Raw genomic sequence first — 25,305 nt, 5'->3', positions numbered from 1 at the left:
ACACAGAAAATCTTTACATACCTGTCTAGCATCAGTGACATTGAGGACTGCTGGTATGAATAGAAGTGAATTGTGAGTAAAWGTCCCTTGGATCTGTGTCCAGCTGAAGAAATAATACAGCTTTATGACTTTGAGAATTCAAATTTTCAGCAGATCTAATGAATCTGGAACATGTGAATTACTCTAGTTTGGTATGTGTCATTTAGTTTGGTATAACTGACTTTATAAACTAGTATAAAGACTAGTTTAACAATAATGAACAGCATTTTAATAGGCCTTAGAATTTTCACACTATCTTTTTAAACCACACAGAAACTCTTTTTCTGCTCTGCCCCATACTTCAACCTTTCCTTTTACAGTTATCCGAACAGGAATGATATTAGACCATTATTGATAGTGCTTCAGTCAAATAAATCTTGTAAAAAGCATGCTGAGATAACTAAGTATAAACCTATATTACTATTGTCTTTTGTTAATTAAACTTAGAAATTGGCATGCAGTGTCTATCTGTTCAACTAAAACTGTTTGTATCATGCTATTAAGTCTATAGGGAAGTTAAAGCAGCTGGTGTATCTGGATATGTCAAAAAACAGGATAGAAACTGTCGATTTGGACATATCAGGGTGCGAAGGACTTGAAGATCTCCTATTGTCATCCAATATGTTGCAGCAACTGCCAGACTCCATAGGTGAGAAAAGCTCATGCTGTCTTGTAATGTTTTACAATCAAGGATTTCATTTATATCTTTTCGGTAGTGATGAGACTTTATTAAAAACCTGGAACAAGAAATACTGCTAAATTCCAAAGGAGTTTGAAACATCTGATACCTGGACAGTCATAAGGACCGTTTTGTAAAGTCAGAATAAAGATCTGATCTAGCCATGGGCATGATCTCATCTAAATTTAAAAGTAAATATAATACTGATTATCTTAACAGAGTTAAAGCCTTATGAGAAATTATCACTCTAAGTTACAATAGTGTAATTCCAAATGGGAGCATTTAGCAAAGAAATAGGTCATATTTCATTTTGTTTCTGTTCTGACTATCTTGCATATATAGAATTTCTGCCTTATTATTTTTAGAGCATGTAGAATTTGTGGAAGGTAAGTGACTGTAAGTATATCACTCTATACAACCGGATATTTCATTGCTGTCCTGATCCCCTATAGTTTCTTCAGAAACGCTGAGATCTTTCCCCTCTTCTATTGCTTCCAATAGATGAGCCCACTAGATCATTATCATCATTTTCATTTTCCTAAGTGCATCCCTTTGAACATGAACTGTTAAATCCCTAATTTTAAATTATCCTACTCAAAATTCCAATAAGTATTGCCTACTAGTAATATTGCACTGCATGAGTGTTACTCGATGTATTTTACAGCTCTTTTCCATTTCAGTCTTGTATAATAACTTAGCATAAGCATTCCAGTTTTTGCGTTCTACAATCTTCTGATGTACATATGCGGATTGATTTTAGAGTGTATTTAGCTTCAGTACAAAAGGAATAAATGCTTTCATTTTTAATTATACTTTCTTGCAATGAGATATATTCAGTTCTTATTTCCAATTCCAATTACTGAATGGTAAACAGATTTAACTGAAGCAAGGCATAAAGAGGCATTTTAATACAACATTTTTAAATGAGAGCTTGATGAACGTGTTTTTTGCAGAACTTTTTCCTCATAAAAAGCATTTTGTTGAAATTTAAATGTTTGTTGGAACATATTGATTTTGACAAAATTTTCAACAAAAATGTTTTGCAATTGAATAATGTTTCAAGTATCGCTTTGAATTACACTTTTTATCTGCTTCATCTTTTGTGTTATGGCACATTCAATTTAATATTTTTTTCTCTATGTATGTGATTAATTTATATTATTCCCGACATGAATTACAAATAATCATTTCAAAAAATGCTATTTCAGTGTTTCCAGAATTCTTTCAGGGCAAAAACAGATTTTGAAATGTTAATTATTTCCAGAAAGCATAAATCTTTTTTTCTGACAAAGCTCTGTTTCAAGCACTAAAATGCAATAATTTTCCCATCTTGTCTGTCTTTACTGTTTTATTGATTTCTGCTGTTATACAGTGGTAAAGCTGAAGTGTCATTCACTTCTTAACAAATGTGACACAATTATGGATCTGGTTACCTTTAGGTATTTAATAACTCTATTAATGATAAGAATTAACTGTATGTACAAAAGAATTCAGACTGTCTGTCTCTCAGTCTGTCTATAGTTGCATATTGTGAAGCTTTATAAGTTTAGCATTTACTTTAGACAATTTGCCTTATGCCCTGTTAGGACCTGAACATCTTCTTAGAAAAGCAACAGAAGGACTTGAATTTGATTAAAACATTAATATATTGATTAAAACATTAATAGATAATTAGAAATACCCTTCTACACAGGTTGTATGCAATTCTTTTTCTACCGTCTTTCCAAGACTTCAGAAATACACTTAATGTTTTGCTTGTCCCAGTTCAGGTCAACATTTAATGAGTGCTTCATTTTGATTAAATGCATTTGCAGTGGGACAAGGATGTGTCTGTTTACTGTCCTAAGCAGAGATGTTCTCTAAAACCTAGATCTAAATTGTTTAGTGTTGAATTCACTGTTTATTTAAGGATATTTACAGAAAGTAAAAGAAGATTAATGTGAAATATTTTTCTGTTACTTCTTTCTGCTGTGCATATGTCACTAAAACATTCTGATCTGTCTTGTAGGACTGTTGAAAAGGCTTACAACGTTAAAAGTTGATGACAATCAACTTACAATTCTGCCAAATGCAATTGGAAAGTGAGTATAAGTCTCAAGATTTTTAACACTAAGAAAAATGTGTTTTCTGCTTGCACTGTTTTTTTCTTCTGAAATCAAAAATGAGAAGAAATACTGAATTATAAAATAATTTCAAAATGTATGCCTAATAACCAGCTTAAAACAGTTTAAATTTGGAGCAACATCATTACTTCTGTGGACTTATACCGGCATAAGTGTAGGAAGATGGAATGTATCATAATTTCCAAGACAAAGAACAAAGAGGTATTTTCTGTATGAATCACTTGCAATTTAGATGATTAGAGCAACCAAAGTAGAAGAAATAAAAGTATTTGGGGAATATGTCTGTTTCCATAGCAACAGCCAGTATTTGATGCTGAAAAGAAAATGGCTGTAAACCTCATATGTATGAAAATTTCTTAAGATATTGAAGTAGCTTAAATGAAAAAGTCATGACAGTTTCATAGGTGTATACATCAAAATAAGTAATCCTATTACAATATGCTCTAATGATGCCCTTTAGCTATCATTTTGTCAGACATTATATGATCACTGGTGCAAAATTCTGTCTTGTACTGCTGTGTGAGAGCTTTCCTCTACAGTCCTGAGCTTACTGCTAATGAAATCTGCAATTTATTGTAAAATGGATTGAAATGAAGCAATATAAAGAATCGCCTACTTCCAAGTATGTGACTTCTACACATGTCCCTTCCTGGCAGAAAGTATCTTTAACATTGGCATTTGTAAGATGCCACTTCCTCTACATATTTCACTTCTGAAATGCAATATAAACTGACATTTGGAAAATTGTTAGAGTACATGGTCCCTGGCCACCTTCTGCGGCGCTAGCTCTTGTGTTTTCATCATCTCCCTCACACCTCACACAGTAGTAGTCATGCAGAAGAGACAGAATTCAGCTGAAGCAATGGTTAGTTGTCTGTCTGGTGTGACTCAGCACATGCTCATACAAATGCTGTGCTGTCAGCACGAAATGTGGGGAGAGGGGAAGGTGGTGCCTTGTGGCGTCCCCGAGCACGGTTCCACTCCGACTCTGTCCCTCTGTTCATGGTACAAAAACTCTTCTCTCTCAGCAAGCTCTAGCTCAACCAGCTGTACTTTATTAGAGGTAGTTTTCTTAAGCCAGGACTTTTCTGAGGCTTCCAAAGTTAAAGCCTTGAAGGCTTCAGTTGGACTTGTCCTGGAATATGATGGTATTCACCAAGTACAGTGAGGTCTCTAGAACGGCAATAATCTCTAACTTGCATAGCCAGCACTTTATTACTCCTGCACCTATTTTTTAGTATTATTTTCAATAATAATTTAACTTTTGATTTGAGATTCAGGAAAAAAAAGTCTAAATTTGTGAACTATTACATTTGTAGCAACTGAAAGCTCAGTTTTGGCTTACTGTGCAACTATTACTATGTCTTTAGATATGTGTGTTTTTCATGGGGTATATCAAGAAATGGTTGTGTGAATCACAAAAGGGGAAAATCATACAAACATTCCATGTAGCAATACGTTTTTACAGGCAGTGAAAGCTCATAACACTTGAAAGTGTGCTGGACATTATCCAGAATGGTTGATATAATAACCAGTATTATCTTTAATAATTTGGGGAGGTTCATTTTCTAAAAATCCTGTCATGAAGATGCTTTCTTACTGATTGAATTGTTCGAATTGAAAGGGATCCCCTCTCTTTTTTTGCCTAGTATCTGTTCTGTATTATTTGTCGTGGAACCTTAATTAGATTTCAGGAGATGGATACTTCTGCTCTAGAAAGTGTCTTTGCAGAACAGTAGGCTAATCACCTAATATTATCACACTGTTTTTGAATGATTGGTTGTGCTTTTTAAATGAAGTACTTTTTCTCATTTAATGAGGACGGTGTCTCCCACATCAAAATGAACTTCCTTTCTCTGACTCTCATCCGTTTGGATACTTCCATACTGGGTCTCTTTCTCCAAAATGATAGTCATAGTACCCACTATATAGTATATTTTTGTCTCACAAAAATTGGCAATGTGTAAAGGAGGGACCTCTCCCTCCAGGGACCAATTTCACGATGAGACACAGCCCACTTTAACACTGAGTCAACATTGCTAACAGGGAGCAGTCACCTTCATTTTTGGCAGTCTTGTTCAAAGGGCAAACTTTTAGGTGGCATTTAAAGTTTGACCCTGCAAGATACTCTACATAGTAGCCCCACTTTAATAAAACATTTAAGTATATGATTATCTTTAACCTCTTTGGATAATATCAGTGGATTCCCCTTTGTTAAGTGCTTTACCAAGCTGGACACGAAGACTGGAGATTGTATCCCTAGGACCTGAGCGAATGCCCACACTCCCGCTCTGTGGGTAGGAGATTTGTGACCCTGACACAGATAATTGCACAGTAGCTCAAGAGCCAGCGTATTGTGCTAGGCGAATGTTTCATCGATGTAAGTTAAACATATAATGAAGGTCCATTCCTGCAGCTGTGGCTCACATAAATACTGAGGAGCAAGGTTTGTAGGAGAGGTAGTACCTTTTTTTGGATCAAGCAACACATTTGGAAAAAAACAGACAAGCTTTTGGGCAGATAGCCCCTCCGTCAGCGGACAAGAAGCTGACATACATCAGGGAAGAAATAACTGCTTGCCGTTTAGCTTTATTAATTAGCGCACTTGGGAGAAAAAGGTAATACGTGTGGAGCAAAAAATGGGCAGCACAAGCAGGGATTGATGGCAATTGTAATGGGTCACAAAACTTTTATTCAGTGATTTGGATAAGCAGTACGGTGTTAATTTTAACAATTTTTTATATCCAGACACATTTTTTAAGGTAATCAGTAGATGTCAGGATCAGGTCTGAGGCTGGAAGTTGCATAATTTCCCTGCAAAACAGTCTTTCCCTGATAACTGTACTTTTCCAGTAGTGCCTGTCAGGGTGTACTCCTGGTGAGCAGTGATTGTGTGATTTCACCCCTGCATTYCCGAAGGGCAGGTGTAAAGTGAAACGTGTTCTGTTTTAGGCTTAACATATTTGGAATATGTGCATTTTAGTTATTCTGTTAAAAGGAGCAGATAAAGGCTAAGCGTCAACGGGTTTTCACTTACGTGTCTTTGACAAGGTCTGGTTCTATCTGATGTTGGAGGGTCTGTAGGAGGCTTGTTTTTAATGATGAATTGGCTGATGTTGTTGGAATATTTGACAGGCAGAATGGGAATTAGCATCTTCTTCCAGTGCAGCTTCTAGCTAATTAATATTAGGTACGTATTCGCGTTACTTGCACTAGCAAAGGTCAGGTCATTGCTTCCTGCTTGTATCACCAAAGCGAGATTGGCATGTGTGAGTGTTGCCTGAGCTCCCCCGCTGCTGCTGGGGAAAAGCAAACACTCGGCAAGAGCTGGGGGTTGTGTGGCTGGCTGACGTGCAGAAACATGCCTTCGAAGGGCCTCTTCGTTCAGGAGCAGTGCTGGATGGGAAAGTTAAACAGTGACGACTGTCAGGGCTCTGGATTTTGTCGGTTCTCTTGTCCTTTCCTTGGCTTTTATTCTGCATAGGTGCCAGCTCCTGTTAGAGAAGGTGGCTTTTCCCTTTCTTTCGGGATTCAGTACAAAACCTCCGACTCATTTCACAACCTTTTTATTAATAATATGGTGTAGGAATATGCTGGTTGCCAGTCCCATGCATTAGAAAGGAGTGCTTTCTCTGTGTATACTGCCCTTTTGGTGGTGCTGCGAGTTGTGGCTAATCTGGACTTCAGTTTGACAGAGGAATTCCTACCAGCTATCTCTATTTCATCCTCTTTCCTAAAAACCAGATTGCATGGAGGAAAGGTCCATCTCTTTTTTCATAGTTTGGCAGAATAGGACAATATAAGGAAAAGAATACAAGGCAGAAATGGAGTGTTTCATTTTTTGTAAAGGGAGAACTTGACTTACTAATACAGTGGTGCACACCAGGTTACTGTGCACAGCTCCGCTTATCAGGCAGTTTTAAATCAGTGACTTGGCAAAAAAGCATTTAGTGAGTTAAGTGGTATGATCAAATGCTGAGAAGATGACTTATTTTGGTTAGCTTTGTTTCAGTCTTTGCCACACAGATGCCCTTTCAAGCTTGTTTTTTAGCAGGTTCTTTCATTGTGTGAAAGATAAGCACATTTACAAAAAATGGGTCGTCTGTTTTGTGAGCAGACTGAAATTACTGTGCTGAGTTTGGATGCAAGTTTCATCTTCTTTCACTTCTGATCCTTTCAGAAATTATGTCGAGTACATCGGTTCAAACATGCCTTGAGGCATTTTCCACTTTTGTTTTCTTTGCTCTCAGCTGCAGTGTTTGCTTACCTGTTGTCCGTCTTTGTATGTTAAGATTGTAAACTTTCTGGATCAGGGACTGTTATCTGGTTTTGTGTGAATTGCCCTGGTCACTGTCTGTTTTCTTGGGATACTTTCTCACAACAAATAATAAGAATGATAACTTGGGAAACTAACTAACTTGATCTTTCTTAAACTGCCTTGCCAGGTAAGGTTGATTAACAGCGTTCCTAATAGTTGCTAAAGCATATCGTTACTGACTCGTCCTGTGGGAGTCTGTAATACCTGTTCCTTCTTCAGGGCACAATGTCTGTAGTAATGTGATGCTTTAAAACTTTGAAAGATTTTAGCTTGTTAATTTTTATTACCTAACCTTTGTATAACCTCTAACAAGTGTATTTACAATTTCAGTTTATCTCTATTAGAAGAATTTGACTGCAGCTGTAATGAGTTAGAGTCCTTACCTTCTACTATTGGCTACCTTCATAACCTGAGGACGTTGGCTGTGGATGAGAATTTCCTTCCTGAATTGCCCAGAGAAGTGAGAAGCTGATTCTGTTTCTAAATTACCAATTGATATGTTTTGTGATAGACCTCAGATTTCATCCCTACTCAGACAAAATATCTGTTAAAGCAATTGTTTCTGCCCAATGTGAAAGACCAGCTCTTTCTTATGTATTCAGTAGCCTCATTTAAAGGCAACAGTGTCACTCAGAAGAGTGGTGCAAGTAACCCTAGTCATTGCCCTGATGTTACTGGCAAGGGTGTTGTTTTCTGACTTTGGATTCTGTACTTTCTGCTCTTCGTTATTTAAAGTAAAGACACAATCTAGCCACCTTCTGACATAAAAAGTTAGTGATAAGAATCTTTATCAAAGTGAGTATCCTAACATCTTTGTTTTCTTCATTCCCATAGATTGGAAGCTGTAAAAACGTAACAGTTATGTCTCTGCGCTCTAACAAGCTAGAATTTCTTCCTGATGAAATTGGTCAGATGCAGAAGCTGAGGGTGTTAAATCTGAGTGATAACAGGTATAGTTTATGTAATTTTCCTAACCCGTATTAGAAGAATTTATTTACAAAATATTTAAGCTATTTCATTTAAATATATGTAGAATATATTCATTAATATTTATTTATGTAAATATTAATGTAATTTATTTATTTATGTAAAATATATTTGTATAAAGTATATAATCCATAGTAATATATTTATATTATTTAAACTATATAGAAAAAATCCTGAACTTTTTTTTATCTTTGTGACTGGGTCTTGGTTCCACTGAAGTCAAAAGAAAAATTTCAATGAGGCCAAGATTTGGGTCTCAGTATATTTTCATAGATGAAAACCTGTTTACCTCTCGTCTCCTGCTGTTTCCATGTGAAAATGTCACTGATATACATAAACACTTAGCCTTAAAAATTGTGTGTAACTTTATAATATTTTATGTTGTGTCCTCATCAAAAGATTGTGACAGGCTAGTTTATAGGACATCATTAAATGTAAAAAAAAAAAAAAAAAGAAAGAAAGAAAATAGAAAAAATTCTATTTCCTTGGGCAAGACCAAGGTTTCATGAAAATATCAAATTCTTCTGTTCTTATGCATGTGACTGTTCCTCTGAGAAGTGCTGGCATACTTAAAATGAGCCTCTCTTGATACCCATCCCTTGCTCCCATAGGCATCAGAAAAGACTGTCTTATCCTTGAAATTTATAGATGCATATGTTCCAAGAATATATTCATTTTCAGTAGAACACAGAAATCCAAGGTTGCTCAATAGTATGACAAATGGTAGGTGAATACCATTTTGTTACCAGGAATTATCATCTGTAATCAGTAAAAATTTGGGAAAGGACTTTGCACATCTATGCCTGATTTACTGTGCACAGTTTTATTTTTGAAATTAAAGTTAAACATAAAATATACAATGAAGTAATGTAGAAATGGCTGTAATATATTTGTTTAAAATTATTTACTTAATTCTGTTAGATCATTTTCCTCATTGAAATTGTGTCTCATAAAATACACTGAGCGGACCAAAATGGATAGTTCCAACACAAACTGATTAACTTTAACCTGACAAGTCCCAGACTCAAATCATGCGTCTGTTGACTTTGGGTTTCAGATTCCAGTACTCTCCTAGAGATCCTCAGTGTGTCACCACAGTAGGGTATGTTTGTGCTTTTATCTGTACAGCTAGTGCCCGAAACTGCAACACTTGGAAGTGCCTCCGGCTGGCATTCTTGCCAGCAAAGGCAGTCCAGCTTCCCCTCGCTGTTCCTGCCTTCCCATAACCCTTCCTGTACTAGGTGATTTTGTCCAGATGTACAGTGATCTCGATTACATGAGCGATCCAGTAGAAAGCAGCCTGTTGGAAATATGGTGAATTCTCAGATGGACAGTTCCACTGATGGGTCCACCTTGTTTCTGCACGGACAGCTCTCATGGAGTACGGGGGAGGAGGAACAGAGCAAGCGTGGGAATGGGGAAGCAACGAGACGGCACTGGCCTGCGGCTGCCTCTCAGGGGTCCGAGGCCCTGTGGCTGCAGGGCCTATTCCCTGGTGCATTAAACCAGCCTGAGCTGGATCACTGGGCTCCTTACTTATACCTGTAATCATGCCATGAGGGTGTTGAGGAAGCAGAAAATGAGATGAGTCTTTTCTTTTCTTTTTTTCTTCCTTTTTCTTTTTTTTTTTTTGCCAAGTTAGTTTTCAGCCAGATCAGCCACTGGTTTCACGCACGTGTTCACATGAGTAATTTCTGGTTACGTGAGTGCTCTTGCTGGGGCAAGAGAGGGAGGAGGCAGTGGAGAGGGTAAGAGTATGCAAGGCTTCCTGTTCTGACCAAGCCGATTTGACAGCCAGCTGCCACCAAAACAGCAATCCTACCCCATACTCCTTTTTCCCCAGTTACTCAGGAGAAGAGAAGATTGGGACTTCCATTTTGGAGGAAGCTGATTATGGGACCAGCTCCCCCATGATGTGATATCCCTTGGAGAGGAGCATGTCACTGTCCTTTCCCACTCCCTCTTTGGTGCTGGCTGATAGCCCTGCATCTTCCCTTGCGCTTACTCAGATGCTCACTGGACAAGTCACTGAACTGATTTAACTCACTGAAATGGCAAGAAGCGATTTTTCTTGTTGCATTAGATTTCTGCCACTCTTCATGTGTTGGACTTGCTCGCAGTGAAGTCTGGCAAACACCGAAGCCAGCCAAAGGTAGACGGAGGCTGTGCACCTAGGCAGGAAAGTATGAGGAAGGCAAGAGAACAGGACCTTTGCCTTTTGAGGTGGGAAGCAGTTCTCTCACCTCAGCCTGAACAACTGTATCCTGTGAACAACTGTATCCAGTTTCAGGGAAGGACAAAACAAGATTAGTAATTCAGGCACCTTCAGGTGTTCTCAAATCAGTACAGGTATTAAACATRCCTTTGGACAACACCTCAAGCTCAGCATCACCTGTACTGATCTGTCACTTTACAAGCTGTCAGGTAACTTAAACTACAGATAAACAAATTGGTTTAGAGTTTATAATAGCAGGTCACCAAAAATTAACATAATGCTTTGCACACTTAGGCAGAAGTCAGTAAAATTAACATCTTTATTACTAGGAAGCTAAAAAAATATGCTGCTTTTCCTCTTTGAGCCAGATTCTGTTCTGAGACAACAGGAGTTGGGTCAGTTGAGTTGTAACCAGTGCAGAACTAGTGTGAAAACAGCCTAGGCTTGGAGACCCAGACCTTAGACCTTCAACCCTTCAGCTTGGTTGAATTGTCTCGTGTACTTCTCTTGGGGGTGGTGGTAATTTTTGCTCCTTTGTCGTTATCAAGTTCAGCTGGGATTGAATGTTGTTCTGCTGAGACACTATGATAATGCTTTTGTTGTGGAACTTCCCACCTTAATGAAACTAAGAAGTTTCAAAGTTTCAGCACCAAGGAGTTTGGACAAATTTCAGATTACCATCTTAATGTTTGGATATTCAGCCAAAACCCAGACTTTTCCATTTTCCCATTTTAATATGCATATTAATATTAAGACAATATGCATTCTTTCTTTGAATGAGTCCACATGTTTATGCTAATAAGGAGTGTACTTGGGCTCTGCTTGTGACTAGGAACCTTTCCCTATTCCTGTAATAGTTTTGCCCCTCCACTCTTCCTGCTTGAGATATGGTAAAGGTAAAGCACATCCTCTTTTCTCCTGGATGTCCCTTTGAGCCTTTGGAAGAAGAGACACACACATACAAGCAGAGCAGAAAGGAGATTCTGCAGCCGTGCCTCACCCTAAAGGGCGCTGGGTTCTTGAGTCTCAACACATGGGTTAGCCTTCTCCCCTATAATGAGAGCTGCTGAGACCTGGCCTCTGCGGTGTCCTGTGCTAAGGCAGATCTGTTCACCCCAGGCATTGCTGATGCAGCCTTTTGGCCTGAAAGCTCCAGCCTTTGTACTTATCTTCTGAAGAGTGTCTGTCACTCCCCGTATTAATAAGGAACAGGGATGGACGGTGAACATGTTCAGATATTCTTTCAGAATTTAACTGGTCAGCCAAATGGTAATCTTTTCTGAATTTTTTCCTTATGTTACCGGGGGGATTTCATGTCCATTTTGGCAGATGTTCCATTGTTAATGTATCTTTGCATGTTATCTTCCTTGCAGAGGGAACATATTCCCGTTCTGTCATTATGACTGTCAACCCACACTGATTCTCATAAATGTCTAGTTTTGCAAAGGGAATACAGTCTTCCATTTGGGATCTGCCTACTGCAGGTTCATCCATCTTTATTCCAGATTCAGCAAAATGCTCTAGTCTTTTAAGAACTCGCATGCTTTTCCAGGGGCCTTCGTCTCTGCTGCCAGGAGATGGAAGACCACTCTGATACTGTACTGATTCAGAGGCCTTTTACACATTCTTCATCTCAGCAGTTCTGGTTTTGTGGCCTCATGTACCAAGCAGTGACAATACTGCACTCGGTATAGATTGTTCTTTCATGCTTTCCATGAGCTCAGGACTGCAAACAGCAGCCATGTGCATATGCTGCACAGCCTGGAAGCACAGCCCTTCTTTCCACCCTCCTTTACCTCCAGCCTAAGCATCACCTTGGGGAGAAAAGTGGCATCGCTGTCACCACTGCAGAACCACACAACATTGGGACTCTGGGCGTTGGGTGCAGGCAGCCATAGATATTAAATACAAATTGCTTTATTGCTGCTTCCCCTCATCCCATCCCTACATCTATTTCAAGGGTATTCTCATAAAATCTTATTTCATCTAAAGTCACCGTGGTGCTTTCTCAAGACACCCCTGAGCCACTGTAGGCAAGGCTGAAGGGCAGGATGCTCTACAGGACTAACTGGTGTGAATGAGTAGGAGTAGATGGCATGCCATACTCCACCTTTGGAAGCTAAACAGCAAGTTTAAGTTCGTCATCCAGGTGAACATTGAGGTAACCACTCAGAGAACTGTTCTATAACTCCCAGCTGCAGGATGCTTTCACATAGCAATGAGGACACCCCATCAACACTGCTTTTCATTCTTGGCTGGTCAGATCATCAGCAATTCCACATCCTGTCCTTTGGTCTGTCTGTAGTGCACAGTATCTTCACCGAGGTGTTATCAGTGGCCCCAAGTCATTCATGTGGTTTGAGGAGCCTTCTTTTTTTGTGTTGTTGACTGGATGGTAAAAAAAAGAATCAAGGGACCAGACTTCTCTGTTTGTGTAAGTTATATTCTCCCCCCTGTAGAATATATATCTTTTAATGAATGTTCAAAATTGAACTTTATTCCCTATTAGTCCATGGAATTCATATTGGCAATAGCAGAACTCCCATCAGTGAATACTGACCTAATATCAGAAATATTTCCCTTCATGGTTGCCCTGATCCAGTGAATGATACGTCAGGGTAGTCTGCCTCTACTTTTTTGCATGTCAGACTTCATTTCCAGTGTCTAGAGCTGTATCCAATAGCTCTTAGCAAACGGCTTGTCATTACCTTTATCCCAATGACTTTCTCTGCTAGTAGTTGGACTATTCAAGTGTTTATTGAGACATGCCCTTTTGCCACCAAGAACGTTCATTCTGGGCATGTTCCCCATGGTATGGGGAGTACACTCTGGCTCAAGGCTTGTAGAGTACAGGGATATTGGTGTACTTGCCTCAGCAGGGTGCATGGCAAACTTCTGGTATGCTCTCCAAGTGGTCACGCATACAAGGAGTGATGAGCAATTTACCTGTGATGCACCATATAAAGAGGAAAAGAGGAGCTCTCCCTCACTTGCATTACCTGAAGCCTCTAGCTCTTGGTATTAATGCCAGAAACATACTTGTCCTCCTGGATCATATAATGGGAGATTTGGTCTTAAGTCCTCAGGGATATCTTTCAGGATGGAGGCAAACCTGTCATAGACCTCTTTGCTACTTGAGCTAACAGGAGCCACAGATTTTTGTGACTTGGCGCATTTTGCTCAAAGATGGGTTGCTATTTGGAGTCACGCTCTGGTGCATTTTTAATGCTATGTTTTCAACTACTGCAGGCTTTTCCCTCTTGCTCCATTTCTTCTGAAGGTCTTCAGCCCTGTAAGATGAACCTTTCTGATCCTAATTGACCTGGCATGACGGAGTCTATTTTGGTTTCAGGATATTCTCCAAATGTTCATATTAGAATTCTATTTTAACCAGGAAATCAGAGTCCTGCTTTTCTTTCCCATGCCTTACACTCTAGGACTATATCCATACTTCTCATCTCCAGTGCTGGGAGTCCTCTCTCCTTTTATCTTCACAGGTCTAAACCTTTTCAACCCTGTTACAGGTTCTTCATCCCTGGGAATGCAATATTCAATTGTCTCTACACAATCAAAGGCAATGGTGGGCTGACTTGCTATCGAATTGCTAAGGTGGAGTCTCCTATGATGGTTAGCATGCATCTGACCAGAGCTTAGGTGACTTCACCATGTGTACTGAGGAAAGTTTTCTTTCCAGATACCTGCAATGCAGCAACCTGGAGCTTCATCCTTGCCTTCAGCAGGCATGACACTATATCCAATTCTTCAAGAACCAATGCAGCATTTGATAAAGTAGTTCTGCAGTTGCTGCTTGCACAAAAGATACCAAGGCCTCCACCACATAACGAATCACTGGGGGTAGCCGCTTGGAGTCACCCATTGTTAGAGTGCCCATGGGATTCATTCAAAGAAAAAAGATGTCTTGCCAGTAACCGGTGTTCTTCAAAATGTGTAGTCCACATATACATTTGTCTTCCATCTGCTTCTCCTCTCTCCTCAGAGTCCTTCCAGGTATGAGTCCTGTGATTGAGAGGTAGAATTATTAGAATGTACATTTGGGCTACACTTCTCAAAGAGCATCGGTTACTGGTAAGTAACCTTTCTTTTAGTTTTAGTTGTTCTTAAGGAAGCTGTTCTTAAAGAAGAGCCATCACCTTTCTGTATTTTGTCTGCTTCTGCAGAGCATCAGAAATACTAACCTGACTGTTATAGAACTACTTAATTATGTTTACTATATTGCTAAATCTGTGAGGGTATAGGATACACTCTGAGGTAACAGCACCAAGTCCTGGTGTCCAAACTCAATTAGTACTTTGAATCTCACCCATAGAAGTTAGATGAAAAAAGAACCTAAGATAATATGATCCATTCCGAAAAAAAGACTGGTCCTTGGTGTATCTTTTCTTTTTCTGCTTAGTTATTTAGTTATACAATTTACTCTTTGACAATGAGCAATATTACTTCTGGCTATTTATATCCAAAAGTGTGTTTGTAAGCAGTACATGGATGGGTGAATACTGATCATGTTCTTAACTTTCGCACTGAAAACACTACTATTATCAATTTTGCTGAAAGTTACCTTGGAGAATTACCCCAAAGAGTAACTGTCTGTGGGCTTGACTGACTTGCTGGTGATAGGGCTTGTTATGACTGACTTTTGGCGGTTTGCATGTTGCCTCTGTTTGTGTGTTTGAGTTATTATTTGAGAATTTCTGAATGTCGCTGAAGTATAGTATATGTATTGCTGAAGCTAGATAGTATGCCCTAGGTGTTTAGTAAGCTCCTCTTACATTGTGTTACTGCATTTAATATTCAGCGGAAACTCTTGCCGTACTCGGACATTGCTTTCTTAGAACATAACAAAAGCAAAATTTAGTACTTAGCACAAGTATGTAGTGGTTTATTTTACAAAACTATGGGAAAAACAGTTATTATCAAGAAGGAAAAGTTGAAATTATGTCTGTCGGTAGACTTACAATAGAAGCAAAGGCCGCCTTCAACCCATAAGACTCTCTCAAATATCAACATTTGATATTTTTTGTACTTAAACAATGTCAATCACGTTTGTTTGCTTTTCTTATTTTCCGTGAATAAGACTCAATAGCGTAGTCTTAAAGCACTTAGCCTTTTAAGTACTTAAATTATGTGAAAGATATAACCTAGGATAAATGATGGAACAAATTCTTTTAAAGCCTTCATTCCAGAATGGCATAACCTGCTGACATGTAACTTCTTCAAGGCTGTGGAGTCATACAGTACTAACAGATTAAGGTTTAGGGATGTCATTTCAAAAAATGTGCTTTTGCTGTTTTGGTTTGTTTTTATTCACCTAAGGAACTGCAGGGGAAATTTATTTCTTTTTTCTCATAAGAAAATAGTTTTTGTGTGAAAATTGAACACTGTAAAAAGTGTTCATATCATGCTTTTCAGAATTATTTCCAAGTTAATGTGAATAGCTGTTTTGCTGAAAAATCAGTTGGTCCTCCAGGATTTAGCATGTAATCAGAATAGTAGAGTACTGTTTCATGATCTTCTGCTTAGAAGAAATATTTTTATTAATATTTAAACATTTACATTTACCAATGATATGTGTGATTTTACATGTGTATATTATTTTAACCTAACTAATATGAATACAGACTGCCTATATAGCACTAAGAAGTTTTTTAATTTGGTTATCACAAATTAATTTAAGAGATTAAAGAGACTGCAAACAGTAGTTATTAGTGATTAAAAAACTGCACATGAAACAAACTGTTGCTCATGCAAGAAAGCATGTGCAACAGGTGGCTGCCAAGTGTTAGAACTAGTATAATTTTTATGAAGATACAAAGATGTCATTTTCCCATGGAGGTCAAATCTTTGGTCTCCGTTTGGCTGGTTCCTGAAAGAATAGGTGCAGGAGCTATGGCTGTATTTCTGTTAGTCACCTTCTCGGTCCTGACTGCCGGACTGCAGTTGCTCTGAAAGAGTGTAGCAGCAGGTTGCAGTAGAGAAATGGCCTCACGTAAAGGTTATTTATTCAACTAAGGTATCATCCATAATAAGAATAAATTATTTTGGTACAGCATAATTTTCCTTTGAATTATRAGTTAATTTAATTTTGGCCATCTCTTTAATTAACTATCTTTGCACTGATTCGAGTGTCATCTAATATTGTGAATACATTTGCCTTTAGATTTGTGAAAACAATTATGTATGTAATTTTCCAAACTGTCTAATGAGATATTTCAGAACTTAAGCATAAAAGAAAAGCTCTTTGTTGAATAGCACATTCTTAAACTTTACATTTCTTTCTACTGATTTCTGATTATAATCATATATTACATAAATGGAAGCAGTGCAGATTAATCACTTTCTTATATTATTGAGGGGCAGAATATATATTTTCTGTTTTCTCCTCAGAGGAGGAGGCCAAATCCTTAAATTAGGAAAATCAGCAGAGCATGCTGATTTATACCAAAAGGATCTCTCCCATAATCTGTAGAAAGTAATCAGCCTACTTCTATACATGACTAATATCTGAGTTCCTCTGTAGCTGTAGTATAACCGTATTTTGACTGATGAAGCTAGAAATATATTTATGTATTTACCTTTCACAGCTAAGTAATACAGTATATGTGCCAGATATCATGGGACTTGTTTTAAAAGTTGGTATAATGCAAAATAACTTGATAATTCAGTTGTTCAGAGAAGTATTCACATATGCATTAATTGCATACAACTAATTGTATACATTTTTAAAAACTCTTAAAACTTGCAAAAACAAATTGCAGTTAAAAATAGGGCTGAGTCTTAGTTGAAATTTTTCAAAAAAGAGTAATGATTTGGGGTGCCTCCATTCTTTGATCTCTAATATAAGATTCTTTCTTATTAAAGAGTCCCTAAAATCAGTCCTTTTAAGATGTTTAAAGGCAGATATCCAGGTTTATTGACAATGAAGAATTAAAAATGAAGACTTCTGTGCTTTCTATGGAAATGCAAATGGAAAACCAGCTTGGAGATCCCCTGTTCCACATCATTTCTGGAGGCTACTTACCAGTTTTGCTTCTGCTTTTGACACACTTTTCAACTTGACTGAGTTGTATACTTCACTGGTAACCCTCCAACTTCATCGGTTACCACTTTCTTGGTAAGGCTTGTTTGTTGAAGCTTTTGCCTTCATATCTGCTCTTGACAGAATATCAGAAATGCAGACGTGCTAATAGGATGGGGACATGGTAATATTGCAGTGCAGAATGAGCGTAAGTTTGTTCATTGTTGCCAAATCTGCTTGGGAAGAAGTGTAGCACAGAGCGAGTCCTCCTGATACGCTGTTGGCAGGTATGATGTACTTCTCCCTCCACACTGAGCCAGCTCCATGTGGCTGTTTTTAACAGCATCAGTGAGCCCAAGCGGATAACCGCTGCCGAGCATGTTCTGCAGCCCGGGAGCTCTTCAGAAGCAGCATGGAACCAGTGGTTGCTCCATCATGTAGAGAAGAGTGACACTGGATGAGCTTGGGGCAAACCTACACTGTTCTGCTTCCTTCTTAATGCCACAGAGCTTCTCAGCAAATCTAGTTGATTACTTACTATCCACAGGAGAAAGAGGAAAGGTCAGGTTAAATTCATTAATAAGTTGACTTACTGCCACTAGAAAGGTGTGTTCAGCACTTTCCCAGTGCCTGAGAGGCCTGTCGTTACAGACCTAAGGCTTGGTCTGCTGCACTACAGCTACCTTTCCTTTTGGCCTAGAGGGCCTCGTACTGTCTTCCGTGAGGAGACTGCTTATTAATTCCTCTTCAGCAGAAATGCATGAAGGTTCTGGAAAAATAAAAAATAGTTTTTTCTATTAGAAACTATTGTCTTTCAAGGGTCACCTCTCATTCACACAGCGCCAAACTCCACCTCCCAAGTTCACTGTCTTTCAGGCTGTGGGCTAGAGAAATGATAGAATATAGCTATATACTTCCTTTTATAAAGTCAAGAATCTGAATTTCGAGGAGACTGTCACTGCAGCCTTTTCATTTTTTTTTGCCTTCACCCTCTGCAGACCAAGCTTTTCTGTGTAGTTTTGAAATTCATGCTTCAGGTACTGAATCCTGAAGTGTAAAGAAATAAAGGTATCCCTTGAAAAGCAAAAGTTCTCTTTTTATACAGAAAGAGAGCCCTGAATAGAACATTGAAATAAACACTGTTTAAGGATCCTTATGTTGACTATTAAAGCTTAAATTTGTCACCTTAATTTATGAAGAATAAGTCACAAACTGCACTATTCCAAAGACAAGTACTAATTTAAGTTATAAAGAAATGCTGTAGTATCCATTTTATGATAAGTTAATAATGACAACTAAACTTCAGCTAGTTTAGGCACTCTTTCCTTTTTTGTGGCATTAATTATACGTTTAAACACATGCATGCACACACACACATATAAAAATGTTCTCATCTATACAGGTATTTAATTGGAGATTATCTCATAGCACACTATATAGGTGTATTTAGTCACAGCAATTTGTTTCATTTTCACAGATAAGTCATCTTTAAGATCAGGTATTCTTATTAAAACCACATCTTTAAAATGCATTACTTGCAGTAAGTGTACTCTGCTTTCTGAAATAACGGGATTTTTAACAGTAATAACATTGAGGTAAAAATACGTCTAAAGTAATTCCACAATGGATGTGCTTTCAAAGTGTCGTGTGGAGGCCATGGTACAAAAGCTTGCGAGGTACTTATCTCCCAGAAACATGCATAGATGTTTAGTGTGAAGAAGACTATAGGAATATTGTCATTCATTTACTGATAAAGGGGCAAAGGATTCTCCTGATTTTGTCTTTTAGGTGGAGTATCTGACAGCATATTGCCTGTCTTTATCTGAGGTGTGAGCCGGTGTATCTTTAAGAGCTTTTTCCCCGCAATATGGGATTGTCCAGCTCTCTCAGAAAAGGGTTTTTCCTCTTTTCTCTTTCTTAAATCAAATTTAGCTTTTGTCTTTGTCGACAGTCCTTTGGTTGGTCCCTTCCTTTCTACAGCTCTCCAGCTCCTTAACCTTGAGTAACGCAAAGGTGAGAGAACGTCACTGTGTTATCAGGACAGCCCTCTGCGTTTTTGTACAGTTTGCGAAGTAAAACAATATGGTTCGTAAGAGCTCCTGAGAAAGAGTGCGTGGAATTGCCTCAAGTATCTGGTCATCTTTTCTCCATTCAGATCCTTTAAACCACCTCATTTATGCAACCTGAGAAAGTTCACTTTGAGGAAATGTGCTCACATATATGATTAAAATGCTAATTATTTTTACTCTTTTATTTAATTTTGTCATGTGGGTTCACCATGAATATTTTTATTATTTTAATTTTTTTCCAAACATTTCTGCAAAAATGAATTTTGAATTATCTTAGAGTATTTTCTGTTCCAAAATTTAAAAGAAACAAAATAGAAGTGTTTATGTTAGCAATTGCCTTAACTACAAGTGCTGTCCTAGGAACACTGGGTGGAATTTTGGCTACATTGAAACCATAAGGACTTTGCCGTGGGTCTCATTGGGACCAAGATCTCTCCTGTTTTCTATGTTATAAGCTGTATATTTGGTCACTTGCTCTTTAACGGTACTGTCACAAAGCCAGGTAGTTGAAACAACGTGTTGGTGGACAACAGTAAAATACTCATTAAGTCTCAGATTTTTATATTAAAACCAAGGCAAAGCATCGATAGCTTCTTTGTACCTTTAGGGAATGACATCAATATTTTTAGATTCCAAATGTCACTCTTAATGTGGAAGCAATTTAAGGGAATGCCCTTAATGAAATATTAAATTTTAATAAAAAATGGGAGAAAATAAAATTACAAAAGGATACCAATTTCAGTAGAATCAAGTTAAAACATGCTGCATACAAATCTTTGAAAGAAACTACTGTGGAAAGATTCATGTTGCTCCAATATTATTTTTTACAGATTGAAGAATTTGCCATTCACCTTTACTAAACTTAAAGAACTTGCAGCTTTGTGGCTTTCTGACAACCAGGTAATGACTTTTAATACTCACATTTTTTTAGTAAAGTCCAAGGAGTCTTAATAAGGGGCATGAATAAAACCTACAATTTAGTACATGACTGTAGTAGAATTTAAGAAGCGTTTAGCCCTAGGCCATTTTGTTAGGTTCATCTCAAGGTGCGGATTCTTCTGACTGTCATTTATTAGCTGGGAAAGCTGACCTTTGCAGGGCTTATTACTTTCATCTAACTAAACTTCTATATCCTGACAAAAGCTAGTAAATAAAGAGCAAAAGTATCAACAGGGTGTTTTGTGGATAGAAACCTGCAAAGCAGGATTTTTATATCAAACATGTTCTTTGTCCCATCCCTTATTCCATAAATACCTCCATTCTTGTCTTCTTTCTTTTCCCTTTTCCTGTCTGTGCTTCCATTCCTGCATATTTAAACTTCCATTAAAACCAGTGGGAGTTTAGACATGTAAAGGGTGCACAAGAAGTTTTAGTCTTTTTTTTGGAGAAAATTCTCATTTAAGTTCCTTTTAAGTTTTGTTTAAATATGCCTTTATTTGGTCCACAGTGCTTGGTCGCTATGTCATTACTGTACATTCCTTAAGGTTCTAATTTTAAACAAATGACGCTAAGAAATACAGCAGTTCAACCAGCATATGAGCACTGGAATAACTCCCCATCAATCCTTACTAGAATTGGTGAACAGAAGAATTTTGTAGTTCCAGGGTTTAACTCTAAAGAGAGGAAAACTCAATTTGCAGAATGTTCAAAATATTCAACATACCTAACAGTTTTTAATCATCTCAGTAAGTTCTCATAATCTCATCTTTCTCACCTTACACTAATGCCCTACTGCAGATATTATATCTCTTTAATTGAAGTCGATCAGTATAATTCTGTAGGGACCTATTATCGTGCCATTGAAAATTAATCCATCCTTTTATCCATGTGAAAAGGCCACAGAGGCTCAGATCCTGCAGCCGCCTGGAAGCAGAAGAACATGTCCATGGGCCTGTGTTCAGCGCTGCTGCTTCCAGAGTGGCTCAGTCCACAAGGCATTAGCCGACCGATAGGAGTCATTTCTTTGTCAGAATATTAGATAAACTTCCTGCTGACTCCTCCCCAACGTGTACCATTCAGCCAGGCACTCAAATCACAGTAAAGCCAAATGTAATTTGGTCAATAGATTTACATTGATACGTACTTATTGCACTTCTCCTTAAATCTAATTTTTACCTGCATAGGTGAGAAAAAATTCCCTCCCTGAATGGAGGGAAGATAAAATAGGATGGGTAATGCAAACTGATGAGTAAATTTTAATGTGTTAAATTAGGATTCTGCTCTTTCTCACTCTTATTTCCATTAAAAAACTGACGCTACATGAATCCTTAGCCCAGCCACAGAACATATACTTTCTTTTAAATACACAATATTTTTTCAGCATTCTGACTTTTCTACAGTTAGCGTAGATAAAATTCTGTTCTATGAACCGTGACAGTCACTCCTAGATGCTACACTGGAGCAAAGCAATAATAATAATAATAATAATAATCAATTGAACTAAAGCATAACAATTACATCTGAATATTCAGGGTGCCTCAGTGCAAATTCTCCAGTAGCTTGCACCAGCATTATTATAAGATGAACTAATGGCTATCGTGAACTTGCTCATTAACCCTAGCTTAAAAGAAACCACAGTCGTAACATGGGTGTTTTAACTGTGCTGTTGCAGGCCCTGTTCAGCTGATCCTTTCACTTCCTCACTAGTGTGATTCTTACTATGCAGTCAGGATTTCTGATACTTAGTATTCTTCTGTTGATCCCAGTAGGAATTACAGACACATCAGAAGTGAGGAATGGGAGAGAAAACATTTAGATCAGATTAATACTTGTTTTAGTCCACAAAGATAGGATTATTTCATACAGAATTTTAGTTGTTCTTGTATTTTCTTTGTCAGATGCTAAAATCCCATTTCATTATCATACATGTTCTGAGTGAACCGTCCTTGTTTTCCCTTTCCTACACAGTCCAAGGCGCTCATTCCACTGCAAACTGAAGCTCATCCAGAAACAAAGCAGAGAGTACTGACTAACTACATGTTTCCCCAGCAACCCCGCAGTGATGAAGGTAAAACACCATCAGCAATTCCTGCAAAGGCAGGAATGTCTTACAGTGCTTATTCAGATAATGGAGATAAAAACGGAGGGATGGAGAGGGAGGAGTTTCAGACCATGGTTCCATGTCTGGGTTTCTCTTTTCTGTTATATAAATCCAGCAGCGCCTACATAACAGTCTGTGTTTTGTCATGCACAAAGGACACCTTCCATTTTCAAATCACTTAGTCTCGGCCCATCAGGCTTAGGTTTACTTGAACGCRTCTCTGTTGCTGGAAGCATGGCCTCATATACGGAATTTGAACCTGGTCGTTAAGTTTGCAGGGGCAGAAATGGTAGGATATACGTTGTTGCCGTCGGACAGACTGCTGGCCAGACCCAGCCCGGTGTGCAGCAACACAGCAGCTGTCTGAGGGCGCTGGCGTGGGGTTTTTCCGAAACGTGGGTCAGGGCTCTCGCCGAGCAGAACAGGGTCTCTGCCTCGCAACTCGCGTACACAGGTTAAGTTACAGAGTTTGCATGCTCCCCCCTCCCTCACCTCTGCCCCCCCAAATCCAGTTGCTTCCCACCGTTCTCTTTTCAGTTTTAGTATTAAAATCTGTTTGTAATTATTTGCCTGTTATTACTCTCATTATTCCCCTTCAGGAGTTTTAAGGCAATAACCCAAGATTACAGGATCATCTAAAAACTTGTCTTTCTAGATCATTCCCAGTCTTTTGCTAGGTGCACTAATTACATGTTTTGTTGCACTGCTGTTTGCAATTAAACTGTAGATTTCCCATCAGACAGTGACAGTTTTAACCCCACTTTATGGGAAGAGCAGAGACAGCAACGTATGACTGTTGCCTTTGAATTTGAAGAAAAAAAGGAAGAAGAGGAAAATGCAGGGAAAGTTAAGGTAAGTCTGTCTAATTTACTCTGGTGTTTACATAATATGGACAGTGTCCAACTTACAGATCTTGTGTTAAAGTATTTTTGTGTTTTATATGTGCAGATAATACTTTAAACTGTAATTCAAGTGTAGCAGTTGAGGAAGAGTAGCATAGCTTTTCTCCCTGAAGTACGCATTAATAATTTCWGGTTTTGCTATTGTTGTCTAGACAGCAAAAGTTTGCTTTCATAAGTCAGCTAAGGCCCATAACCCTAATGTTTGGCTCCTAATGTGATAGGTGTTTTATAACTAAGACAACACAAAATGTTTTGAGGCGGAGAATTACTATCCAATCATCTAATACTTTAGAAATATTTAGATCACATGGGTGATTGCAGATTCGCTCAAAGTGGAAGTGGATGAAGGCTTTGCGACTTCATGGCATTAGATATGAGTGTGCGCTGCAGAAGAGGATGGAGAACGGAAAGCTTCATCCCTTAAATTTTGTAACCTACCTAACAGTGAGGATAATTATTTAAACATGAATGTCCTCCCCCACTCATCTGTAGTTAATTTAATTCAGAGTTTTCAGCTGAGTCATTAGTGGCTTGTACTGTTAGAAGGATATTGTCAGGTCCTTCTATTTTTAGCATGGCATGAAAAATTCTATTTCTTGTAGGATATCAAGGAATCATCCCAGAGCAAACACTTTAACACTGCAAATTTTTAACTGGTGTAAGATACCCAACGTAAGAAGTGTCACCAAAGACAACATCATATGAGATGAAAACCTTATTTTAATTTAAAATTTAACAAAAAAATATATTTATTAATAGCCATTTAATTAACATTCCACTTATATCATCTTGGAAAACTTTGATTTTCCTTTTTAATAATTTCTATTTTTTCTAATTATGAGTTTTCATCTAATTGCTTGTGATCAGGTTAATGGACTCAACTATTTTAGTTAAACAGAAATGAATCCATTTTAAAAAAAAAGCAACCTTTGACTCACTGAATTTAGACTGAAATTTTACCCTGGATGAACTACAGGTGTATGGTCCATGTATGGGAAACAGAGCATCTGGAAGAATTTTATATTGTTTCACCACTTCTAGCCATAATTTTAACTGGGGACAATATGGCTGTCCGAATGTCAAAAACAATTGAAATATTAACAGAAAAATAGATGTGAATTTCTAAGATGATAGAGTGTTTTAACTGTATGTTATTTGCAAGCACTATTTTCAAAATTCAGAAGTTGTAATATAATGAATCATATCCCTTATATTAAAATCAGAAAGGCTATTTCAGAGCACTATGAATGACTGAAAGTGTTTCCTTAGAGTAAATTGTTCTCATAGAAAAAATAAATCCTCCATACGCGAAATGCTGTTCCTGTACTTCAGTTCAAATGCTGCCATCTGCTGTGCRGAGAACAGAGAGGCAAACATAAAATCCGCAGTACCACATTTGCGGTTTTCCTAGAAGCAGCACTTAACAAAAATAGGACACGGCCTGCGTCGATGGTGCGAGCAGGAGTCTCCGCGTGGTCCYGCCTGGGGCCCGGCTGGCTGCAGCAGAGCTGCGCGGGAAGCTGCCGATGCCGTCTCAGTGCTTCCTTAGCTGYGCTCTTCCGCCCGTCCTGGCGATTTTCGCCGGATGTGTGGCCTGCGGAGCAGTTTGCAGTTCCAGAGGTGTGCGTTTGGTCAGGCTGTCTCAACTCGGTTTCAGGGGAAGATCAGAGTGGCAGCCTGGCCTCTGGCCTGGCCAGTCGTGCTATCAGCAGAAGGATTGATTTTTGTMCCCATGGGTGATCCATGTTCCATGGAGCTGCAGCTATCCATAAAGTTTTGGCTTAACTGTCTGAAGAGCAAGATGGTCTTTACCCTTCATATCACCACCCCTTAGTGGACAAGAGTGGGTACGAGTCCGTTTCTGCATGGGATTGCTCTATTCCCGTATACAGTCCTACAT

The 25,305-nt window shown here is 38.3% G+C and overlaps 1 protein-coding gene across 1 annotated transcript in view; it reads left to right on the top strand.

Moving 5' to 3' along the window:
- LRRC7 (leucine rich repeat containing 7) overlaps window positions 1-25,305 on the top strand; it is a 114,158-nt gene that overhangs the window by 45,755 nt on the left and 43,098 nt on the right. The window contains exons 8-14 of the mRNA XM_026074542.1: window positions 544-688; window positions 2,727-2,799; window positions 7,490-7,619; window positions 7,994-8,109; window positions 20,294-20,363; window positions 22,371-22,470; window positions 23,231-23,355. Coding sequence (XP_025930327.1) covers window positions 544-688; window positions 2,727-2,799; window positions 7,490-7,619; window positions 7,994-8,109; window positions 20,294-20,363; window positions 22,371-22,470; window positions 23,231-23,355 — 759 coding nt within the window. The remainder of the gene's footprint in view (window positions 1-543; window positions 689-2,726; window positions 2,800-7,489; window positions 7,620-7,993; window positions 8,110-20,293; window positions 20,364-22,370; window positions 22,471-23,230; window positions 23,356-25,305) is intronic.

The sequence above is a fragment of the Apteryx rowi genome, unplaced genomic scaffold (assembly GCF_003343035.1).
Source record: "Apteryx rowi isolate R43461 unplaced genomic scaffold, aptRow1 scaffold_39, whole genome shotgun sequence".
Classification (NCBI taxonomy): domain Eukaryota; kingdom Metazoa; phylum Chordata; class Aves; order Apterygiformes; family Apterygidae; genus Apteryx; species Apteryx rowi.
The sequence above is the reverse complement of the archived record's forward strand: the minus strand, read 5'-3'. Positions and strand labels throughout refer to the sequence as shown.